The 11,578-nt window shown below is 43.1% G+C and overlaps 1 protein-coding gene across 1 annotated transcript in view; it reads right to left on the bottom strand.

Annotated features, from left to right (window-relative positions):
• Pkp2 (plakophilin 2) overlaps positions 1-7,866 on the bottom strand; it is a 60,485-nt gene extending 52,619 nt beyond the window's left edge. Inside the window, exon 1 of the mRNA XM_021209445.2 lies at positions 7,588-7,866. Coding sequence (XP_021065104.1) covers positions 7,588-7,810 — 223 coding nt within the window. The 5' untranslated portion in view covers positions 7,811-7,866. The remainder of the gene's footprint in view (positions 1-7,587) is intronic.
• Positions 7,867-11,578: the final 3,712 nt, after the last annotated feature.

Raw genomic sequence — 11,578 nt, 5'->3', positions numbered from 1 at the left:
AGCAGCCTTATTTATAATAGCCAGAAGCTGGAAAGAACCCAGATGTCCCTCAACAGAGGAATGGATACAGAAAATGTGGTACATTTACACAATGGAGAACTATTCAGCAATTAAAAACAATGACTTTATGAAATTCTTAGGCAAATGGATGCATCTGGAGGATATCATCCTGAGTGAGGTAACCCAATCACAAAAGAACACACATGATATGAACTCACTGATAAGCAGATATTAGCCCAGAAACTTAGACTACCCAAGACACAATTTGCAAAACACATGAAACTCAAGAAGGAAGGGGGAACAAAATACCCATGGAAGAAGTTACAGAGACAAAGTTCAGAGCTGAGACAGAAGAAAGGACCATCCAGAGACTGCCCCACCTGGGGATCTATCCCATATACAACCACCAAACCTAGCTATGTCTTGTGAGACTATGCCAGTGCCTGGCAAATACAGAAGTGGATGCTCATAGTCTTCTATTGGATGGAACACAGGGCCCCTAATGAAGGAGCTAGAGAAAGTACCCAAGGAGCTAAAGGGGTCTGCAACCCTATAGGAGAATCAATAATATGAACTAACTAGTACCCCCCCACCCAGAACTGTGTCTCTAGTTGCATATGTAGCAGAGGATGGCCTAGTTGGCCATCAATGGGAAGAGAGGCCCTTGGTCTTTTGAAGATCATATGCCTCACACCAGGGCCAGGAAGCAGGAGTGGGTGGGTTGGGGAGCAGGGCGGTGGGGGGAGGGTATAGGGGGCTTTGTGGATAGCACTTGAAATATAAATGAAGAAAATATCTGATTAAAAAAAAAAAGTGGGGAAAAAAAAAAAAGAGTGCTGGGTGTGGTGGCATGCCAATAATCCAAGCATTTCTGAGGTTGATGCAAAGACAGGCAGATGTGTGAGTTTGAGGCCAACCTGTCTACACAGACTGAGTTCCTAGCCAGCTATCACAAAAGGCTGAAAAGGAAAACCACAATTCTTTTTTTTTTATTGCTGCTCTGGTTGCATTCCTGTGGTGACCAAAGTCTCAGGATGTGGAGCAAGGGCGTCTCCTCCAGCTTAGGGGGTCGGAGACCATCCTGTGCAAAATGCCAAGAGTCCACTGAAACCAAACAATTACAAATCTTCAAATGCTTTTTTTTTTTTTTTATAATGAGGAATCTCAACCCATTATATCTGTCAGCTTTTCATTGGCTGGGGCTGATCTTCTTACTTTACTGAGCAGAACTGCTCTTTCTTTTAAGTGTTCCTTATAAACCAAATATATTTCCGCAGGAAACTTTCATTTTTATGTTTCTCTCTTGCCGAAACCTACTATGATCCACAATTATCAAATTCTTTAACTAGCACTTAAAATCCCTATCTCCAATATGTGGTAGAAAAGAGGAATGGGGGAAGGCCACCTACAAAGTGACACAACTGAACTGAGTTAGCCAGGCAGAGAGAAAGGGGAGAAGGGAGGAGGGGAGGCGTAGAAATAACAAGATAAACTGTGTGTGCTTGCTGAGGATGTGGTGGTGACAGAAAACAATGAGCCTGACAGGCTGCAGGCATCCCATCACAGAGAACTTAGAATGCCAAGAGGAAAACAGATTCTACTCCAGTCGATAGCAGCCGAAACCCAACGGCATTCACGGAGAATTTAGAATCTTCACTTAGTAGCTGTATGGAAAACAGAGTGGGGCCAGAGCTGAGCAGAGAGAGGTTCTTATCACAGTGGGCTTTTCCTCCTCTACACAAAGAATCATATCTCAGACTACACTTCTCAGAGAGTTCTGCAGCAGCACCTGGCAACTTAAATGCTCATTAGCAGTGTCACGCAGTCATCCAACATCGCCTCCCTGCACAGATTAGGTCAGCGCAATCTCCCAGGTTGCCCTCTGGTCTATGCATCAGTACAGTGAGGTCAGCGGTCATGTATGTCCTGGTCCTAGGCGCATGGCAGGCACTCAAACATCACCCCTCCTCTGTGTTTCTGGGTGCATGGAGAAGAAGGGAAACGGCTTTCTACAAAATGTAGCGAACTCTCACTGAGGAATCAGAGAAACTGACATTTTTGTTGAGGTTGAGTCTATATTTGGATAATATGTATTTATTAATTTCTTATCTGTATGAACTGTACATATACATTTGGTCTTTTGTTACTCTATAATGAATTTGTTTTACCAATCAAGAAAAATGTTCATTTGTTTCTATCCTTCAATTAAAAAAACAAAACAAAACAAAAAAATACCCAGGCAATCTGAGGCTGAAGAGATGGCTCGCTCAGTGGGTAAGAAGAGCACAGGCTGCTCCTGCAGAAAACGCAAGTCTAATTACCAATATCACAGAGTAGTTCAGTTCTTAGAGAATCTGATAGCCCTTTTGGCCTCTGTGGGCACTGCATGCATGTGGTGGAAGACCGGCTTCGAATGAAAAACACCCAGATCATAAAACATAAAACAAATAAATAAAAATGTAAAAAGTTTTACAATCTTCTGAGATTCAGTAAATTGATGTGATACTAAGTCTAAGGCAATCTAGCATGCTTCTAACATGCAATGTTTTTTCTTTGAAATTCTGGAAATGATAAAATTATAGAATTTGGATATTTTTTATTGCTTGGGTCAACTAACATTATTATAGTTAAAGCTATACTTCAGTAAATATGTGCATTCCTTCGATGGTAATGGCGTACTGTGTTTTTAAATGCTGTGGACTACTTTTAAAAACTTTTTTTTTTTTTTGAGACAGGGTTTCTCTGTGTAGCCCTGGCTGTCCTGGAACTCACTCTGTAGACCAGGCTGGCCTTGAACTCAGAAATCCGCCTGCCTCTGCCTCCCAAGTGCTGGGATTAAAGGCGTGAACCACCACTGCCCGGCTTAAATACTTATAATCAGATCTTTAAACACTTTAATGTGTCTTTCAATATCATATCCAATGTATAAAAGACATACAATGTGTTTTTTTAATGTGTCTCTTATAGTTAGCACAGCCTTCCCAATCCTGTGGTCCTTTAATGTGTTCCTCATGTGTTATGACCACCAACCATGAGATTATTTCATTGCTACTTCATAACTGTGATTTTACTACTGTTATGGATCGTAATGTAAATATCTGCTGTTTTATCATAAAGGAAACCTTATACACCGTTTATTCTTAATTTAGTGACCTGAAGGGAAAAGGTTACTTTGGCACAAAGATTAAAAAATATCTTAATTCATGGTCTATATCTAGGCTTGCTTAGTGTTTCCTTCCCAAAGTGGAGCATGGAACTTGTGAGTAAATTCATTTGGATATACACACAAAATAGAGGTCTACATTTATCTCAGAATTAAATAATTTGAATATTTTGAAGATCATCTGAGTGGAAACCTCACTGTAGATCACATTAATCAAATCTGGTGTTGGAGTCATGTATTTCTTATTAAGTTCTATATAAATATCAATGTTGAACAATATGAAGATAAAATAAGACAACTCTAATTTTAATACCTGAGAAAAAAGCTTTAAAGTTGATGTACAAAAGGATACTGTAAGAGATGGCACACCCAACAAGCCACAGATAGCTAGAATAATCAGTTCTAAAGAGTGGCCTTCTGTTCCCATGACAACAGCACCACTAGCACAGGGCGACTGACAGCAGCCAGGTCTTTCCTTAAGGCAATTCCTGCTCTAAAGAACAGTGTTTTAATCAAATCCAGTGACCGGGGAGCTTTGGTTTCTCACAGTTCTGCTGACTCTGCAGCATCCTTACCACTCCCCCACTCAGCCCTTTACCCCCCCCCCCAAAAAAAAATGTTCTTCCCACTTGAGACGTTTGCTCTTTCTAACCTTCATTTTGTTGGTATTCTATTTGGACAGAGTATAATTAGAAATTTGTAAAAACAGAAAACCCTCCCATAAAAATATTACATTACTAAATCTGAATGAAAGTGTGCTGTGGGATAACCCGGAAGTCACTGTACTCACTGCACCCCGAGGTCAGAACGCACTCACACTCAGAGCAGTGTGAGCACAGTCCCACCACTGGCTTCTCCCCTCCTGTCTCCTACCTCCTGAATGACTAACCCTCTCACTCAAGAGTGACTCATTCATGCAATGCCCTTTAGCAAAGGAGTCTTACAGTGCAAAGCTTTATGCTATTTTATCTTCAGTTAGCTTAGCATTGGTTTTACATTAAAATTGAATTTCTAGTCTAACTAAAAACCATTAAAAGCTTTTATTTTACTTCTTTGAAAGGGCAAGTCTATTGTTGGCGACTATAAATGACAATTATGAAACAATTTCTCTTTGTAGCAGCACCTGTTAACTGGCTTTGTCTTACGAACAGGGTTTTATGTTATAGACTAGGCTTGTCCTAAACTCACAGCCATTCTCCTGCCCCAGCCATCTCAGTGCTGATACATGATGAGCATGAGCCACTACACTTGGCTTTTGCTAACTGCACCATTCGAAGCCCAGAATAAATGTGTAGTCCTCTCTCCAGAGTCCACTCTAATCTCCAATACTGATAGTAGCTTCTTCAGGAAGTCATGTAAGTAGCAAGCATGGTTGAAGTTTTTATTGTAGCTCTTCAAAGACCTTGTAAAATGAATTGGACTATAGTTCACTGGGCGTTATAAGCATTGCATACTACAATTTCTTCCTATTTAGGCACTAGAGAGAGAGAAAGACAATGTAGTAAGTGAAACAGTGGTTTATAGTATAATAATTCTTTGCTATCTTAGCTATCTTTCTTCGTCACTTTTAAATGTTTCATTCTGACTTTTATAATATTTTAAAATTTGATAAAACATACGCATATTTTATAACACTGCCACACACACCATTGAACCTAAGAGATAAAACTGACTTTAAAATATTCACCAGCTTAAAATGATACCAAAAAGTCAGTGACTTCCAGGGAGACCATATGCCGAAAGAAAAACACGGAGGGTGGAAGAGCCTTACACGGCGCTAACCACAAACCTTTCGGCAGACTGTCTGCTACCTCATCCTTTCTGGTATGTCAACAATCCAGAATTCTCCAGGGTACTGGGGCTAAGGGCAGTAACATCGGGGTCACTCTTTCCAGATCAGCATTGTTTCAGTATTGCTGCGTTTCCACACTACAGACAGGGCACGGATATAAGGAAAATATAAAAGCAGTTCAGCCACCCAAAGTCCCAAACACTTTCAAAGTACTTCAGTTAAACAGGTGGGAGTCCCCTCTTGCCGCTGCTCCGGGGTACATGGAAGCATGTAGTTGACCTCCTTTCAGAGGAGGGGTCTGATGCCTTACCCCCGCCTAAGCTGCAGCCTGTGCAGCCTGCCAAAGAGCTCTGTGGTAATCAAAAATAGCTCAGGGCTTTATCCCTTGGTTGGAAAAACCACTCAACGGGAACAGAAGTACCAAGGCTGTGCCTTTGTTCTCTCATGTCACCTCGGCTCCATGAAACATTCGTGCACACTTCTACAATAACACATCTCCAACTATGCTCTGTGCACAATCCTAATAAACTTCTGAGATTTAAAACTCCTAGTTTCAGAGTGTGGGGGTGGGAGTGGTGAGCTAATATCACAGTTCCTCCAAACAGATTTTCAAAATTCTCTTTGGCTGGGAGAACTCAGCATTTGAAAGCTCTGTGGCACTCTTGCTGTTCCCTGGGTACTTAGGGCTTTTGATTCACGACTGCATTTCCTTGGGTTTAAACTTTTTGTTACAGAGCACACCAAATGTGTGTTTAATTCAGCACCTGAATGATGCCCCCTTGAAGAACACATTCAGTGGTAGTGGCTGAATTCACCAAACAGCTCCTGTATTATTCCGTATAGAGGAGATACCAATTTTCTGGTACTTGGACCATCATCCTACGACTGTGCCTCCCCCCTGAAATGATCACCTTATATTATCTAGCTCTTCTACCTTTCCAATTCCATTTAAGGACATAACAGAACGGAAATGCGTGAGATTGGAGATGACCATCTGCCATATGATAGGTGCTTAGCAAAGCTCCCTGTTCCTTCCGCCCACACTGGACCCCCCACCCCCACCCCCACCCCCGCCCCCGCTCCATTTGTTTACTAGTTGATGCCTGCTTGTTCTTCTGGCTGGCCACCCTTACAAGATAAGGAAGAAGGCTCTTCAGTTCCAGGTTAGCACTGGGCATAAGGCTTTTCACACTGCAGGATGCAATGGCAGGACTAGCCAGACACTGCCCTCAGGCATCCTGGAGTCCTTTGCCACATTCCTAACCCTAAATTTTGGTTTTTCTTCTCACCAGGGACTAAAGCAGTTCTTTCTTGTGTAAACCTTTCCATCCTCTTAGAATTTCCTTAGTTTTACTTAGAGGAAAAGGAGTCGTTACAGCCAAGTTTAGTTACCAAGTAATTTCATTTTGTGTTAGTAATCAAACACTTAATACGTTAACTCACGATCAATTTAAGACTCTACATTTTGACTTTTATATACCACCTATGCCACTTTCTATCTGGAATCTCGACTGTTTTTTTATTTCTTCAGTTTCCTTGTCTCTAAGCTGGGATCCACAGAAAACCCAGCCCATGTCTGTAATCTTAGCACATGGGAGGCAGAGACGGGAAGTTTGAGGCTGTATCTTAAAAATTGTATCTCTTATCTACACATATAGAAAGAGAAAGGAAAAAAAAACAATACACAGTTCATTTTAAAAAGATAATATAAAGTGCGAACCACATAGCTTAATTAGGGACATTACAGGCACTCAGTTACATGAGCTTGCAATCATTAAACACCTCTTTATCTTTCAAGTATGCAAACATCAACTGCCTTAACCTTTAGACAAACTGAAAAGCGTACAGCCTCCCAGACTCTGCCATTTGAAATCCACATGCTGGCACGGAAGCATTATTATTCTTAATGGTAACCACATTTGCCAGAGCTTCTGATCTTTCTGATCAACCACACTTCTGTCAACTAGTCTGTGTGGTGGGGGTTTGAATTTTTTTTTTTTTTTTTTTTTTTAATGAGGGCGGTTCTGCACCCACGCATCTGTTGGTTCTGATGTGTGGGTGTGAGGTGGGCAGGCGGGGCTACCTCAGCCTGGCCAAAGTCTCCTTCCTCCTTCATATCCTCCACAGGGTGTTCAGGTTGCTCTCAGATCCAAAGCCGACTTGCTCAAATTGTTCAGTCGCAGATACGGAGTGGAGCACTCCTAAGTACTTGGACGGAGGTAACCTCAATTTAGAGGATGGAGGAACCGCAGGGCTTTCAAGGTTTCTTTCTAAAACTATTTATAGAGAGTCATAAACTCCAAACCATCTCAATAAAAGCCCAAAGCGCCTTATTCCAGAAGATCAGTCTTGCATACCAAAGTCTGCATAAATTTTCAAAGTGTGTTTTAGAATCTCAGGGCGAGAACCCGGGGCGAGCGGTGAAGGGTGAAACCGATCGAATTCTTTAATACAGACAATTGTGTAATTAACAAACGAATAAGGTAGACCAGAACCAAAGGTTAGGGAGGAAGCATGTCGAAAGCGACCAACCACGAGCCGGAAAGGGTAAGGTGAGCAACAGGTGGGCGGGCGGACACCGGTCCGTACTGTGGAGACCTACGACTAGCACGGCGGGTGGGGTTCGACTCACCGCCGACCGCAGAGCTCCGGCCCCGGCGGGCCAGGGTCTGCTGCACCTGCTCCTGGATCCGCTGGCTCCGGGCCGCCGGGTCGCCGCGGCCGCTGCTGCCGGCCAGCCTCAGTCTAGCTTCGGAGGGCAAGGCCAGGCTGGAGCTGTCCAGGTGACCCAGGATCTGCTGGCCCAGCACAGTCCGGATGTAGCCACACTCGGCCAGTGAGCCGGCGACGGCCATCGCGTCGGCGGGGTGACCAGGGAGGGACTGCCAGGACCTGCCGGCAGAGCCGCAGAGGCGTGGGGACCGCAGCAAACACCGCCCCGCCCCGCCCCTCCCTGCCCCGCCCCTCCCCGCCCCGTAGGGACCCAGGCCCTTAGGGGACAGGGGCGTGGCTCCTGCAAAGCAGGCGCACTCAAGCCCGGGGCGAGCACGTCCTCTGAGGTTCCACGTACTCTGGGCTCGCGAAGGATTGTGGGAGGAGCTGCCCTCAGGACAGGTGCAGCTGGGAACTTATGTGAGTAGCACATCTAGTTAATTAGGGTCAGTTACACTGTTCCAAACGTTCACAGATAATGAAAGATGTATGAAATAGAAGTATTCTAAAGGTTGGGGTTTATTTTTTATCCTAGTACTTCAGGACGCCGAGCTTTTTGTACAGATGGAGCCCCAGAAACATATGTTCTCCCTCAGTGAAAGCCTCTGCTTGCTCTTGCAAATACACAAATTGTACCCAGTGCGCTCTTGTCCACCCACTTCCTTCTTAAGGAACATGCCCACACAGAGAAACTCCAATAAGAGGCCCAGAGAAAAGATGACTTTTAATACTCACTTTTAATAGCTCTTCTAACTAACGTTGACTAAGCCCTCTTTATGACAAGCTCTTTGCAGGGGAACTCATGAAAGAGGTTTCTCACTTAAATCTCCCAAAACTTGAGTTTATCATGCTATTAACTATGCTTCACATGCAATTGAGTAGTAAGAACAAGAGCTAAGCTCAACAGAAGGGTCCTTGAACTTAACAACCGATGCTACTCTCCACATACTGGTATTTAGACTTGGGAGAAGAAAAGAAAAACATCTATGCTTGTTATCAAGTGAGGTTTTTTCCTTTGGGTTTGTACCTTTGTTGGAATGGTTAGGGAACACAACTTCTCTTGTCCCCCAGTTCCTAACTATACAATTAATGTACAGCTATGTGGCTTCTTGTTTTGCCTGCGAGCATCAAGGGAGTGAGGAGGAAATCAGGGACGAGTCACTCTTTCTCCGCAGGCCACATGGTCAAAGGTCATAAGGAAAGCTCTGGAGGTGGGAGCTATGAGGTCAGCAGAAGCAACTGGGCCAGTCTTTAGGTAAATTGTGCCCAAAAGCTTGGCTTGCCAAGTCAGGTGTAAATAATGTACAGTTGTGATGCTGAATGCTTACCAAAAACAAGAATGTTCTGACGGTTAAATTACAGCAACAAATCCCATCACCAGCCCCTTGTAAGCAAACCTGTTTCCCTTCAACTATCTCCCAGCTCCTTCTGAAAGTCCCAGGTCTGTTTCTTTAAAAGACAACCGCAGCTCCTGCTTCTGCAGGGCCAGTACTCACTCTGGCTCCTGTACCTGGAGAACCTGTGACTGATAAGGTCTCATTCTGCTTTCTTCAGCAAGAGACAAACAAGGAATTTCTCTTATTTATCTTAGGAAGTGTAAACTCACTTTCCTGTTTCCTGTCAAATCACTTTTTAAAAGTTGTTGCAATTGATTATCTTATTATGCGGGCTCCAATAAATGAGGACATCTTGTTATTGGTAGTTGGGTGGTTTGATCAAAGAAAGGCAATTAGAAATTAGCTTACGAGTGAAGGAGGATATACATCTAACTTAGCTTATCCTTTGGTGTGGCTAAAGAACATAGCCTCTATCCTCCCCAGGTTCCTAACCATACAATTAATGTAGAGCTATGTAGCTTCCTGTTTTACCTGAGGATCAAGGAAGTGAAAAGGAAATAGGGACTAGTCATCCTTTCTCTACAGGCCACATGGTCAAAGGTCATGAGGAATGCTCTGGAAGTAGGAGCTATGAGAACAGCAGGCCTTGGGAACACCAAGTGGTGGGGTCATAAGCAGTGCTCTGCATATTTTTACATGTCAGTTTCCTGTCTATAAATGGGAATAATAAATGTACCTACACATAGTGTTGCTGTGATCACTAAACAAAGAATTGTACATAAGTGTTCCACAGCCCTTAGAAGTCCATTCTTGAGTCTCCGACTTTCTTCAAGTCTTTATCATAGATCACCATCTTACTTAAATGTTACTCTTTCACAATCACTCATGTATGAGCATTGGCACACCACACACACACACACACACACACACACACACATTCACTGTTTCTCTGCACATTTTTTTTCCATAGCTTTTATTTTAATCACTTGTTCTGGTGATTTAAAACAGAAGCGCCCTCATAGACTCATATATTTGATGTTTGGTCTATAGTGGAGTGGAAGGAGTAGGAGATAGAGCCAGGTGTGTCACTGGGAGATAGGCTTTGAGATTTCAAAAGCCCAAACCTGACCCCGTTTCTCTCCCCCCTCCTTTTCTCCCACCCCCCTCTCTCTCTCCTCTTCCTCCCCCTTCTCTCCTCCTCTCCCACCCTCTTCTAGGCCAGCAGCTTATGGGTCAGAGGTGAGCTCTTAGCTGGTTCTACCTTGCCACACCTGCCGTGGTGATTATGGACTGGCTCTCTGAAACTGTAAGCAAACCCCTAGTTGAAGGCTTGCTTTTTAACAGTTGCCTTGCTTGTGGTGTTTTCTCACAGTAATTGAGTAGTAACCAGGGCAGAAGTACCTCATATTGTACTTGTTAATGACTTCCTTACTGGAATATAAGTTCCAAAACAGGTACTTTCTGTCCATTGCTTTTCTCCAGGACCAAGTAGGTAGGTTTACATCAAATGAATGGAGCAAGCACAGGAATGTGCAGTATTTTACAGGGCATGTACTGAGTACAAAAAACTGTCAGTGTGTTTGTTTATGTTTTCAAATTGTTTATGTTTCTTGTCGTAACTTGCTATATAAAGTCACATAAACATCAGTGCAACTCATTAGCTCTTTAATCATCAGTTGAGGTAAAAATTAAACTAAATCAGTGTAATGCTTTTACATTGGAATACTCACAAAGAATCAGTGAAACAGACTTTCTGAACTAAAATAAGCATACAAGTTTCTAAAAAGCACTCGTGAGAGCGAGAATCTGCTGCAGGATTAAGGGCTTAAAGACAGAGAGAGGGGGTATTCAGACCCTGGAAGCGTGAGCTGAACCATGCTGTGGTTATTTTATCCTAACACAGTGCAGGCCCTTTCCTAGTCTCTTTCCTAAGAGAAGGCTCATTGTTTCTTAAATTATGAGCAGGCTCTGAGATAACTGTTGTAGGTAGTGTCTTCCCAACAAGGCATGGAACCAGAACGCTGTGAATCCTTTGTGGTGTCTGGCTGTTCTGGGAACTGCTATCTTTTACGGTTTCAGTTCTCTTTTGAAAACTTGTCTTTTTCTCTTGACTTTCAGTAAAATATGACTTTTATATGCTAGCTAAACATTTTAATTTAGAAAGCATATTACATGAACCAACAGTAATTCAATGAGATTACTCAATATTTATTTATATGTCTTTTTGTTTACTTCACATCTTTCCCTCTTCCTAGCCCCTCCCTCTCATGGATATCAACCGCCTTGGCATATCAAGTTGTAGTAGGTCTAGACACATCTTCTATTGTGCCTAGGCATGTCAGCCCAGTTAGGGGAAATGGATCAAAGGCAGGCAGCAGAGTCAGAGATGACATCTGTTCCTACTGTTAGGAGTCTCCCATGAAGACTGAGCTGTACAACTGTTAGACATGTGCAGAGGGCCTAGGTCCATCCCATACATGCTGTCTGTTTGATGATTGAGTTTCTGTGAGTCACTGTGGGCCCAGATTCGTTGGTTCTGTACATTTTCTTGTGGTGTCCTTGACATCAATGGCT

The sequence above is a fragment of the Mus pahari genome, chromosome 12 (genome assembly GCF_900095145.1).
Source record: "Mus pahari chromosome 12, PAHARI_EIJ_v1.1, whole genome shotgun sequence".
Classification (NCBI taxonomy): domain Eukaryota; kingdom Metazoa; phylum Chordata; class Mammalia; order Rodentia; family Muridae; genus Mus; species Mus pahari.
This window is presented reverse-complemented; position numbering and strand designations above follow the sequence as displayed.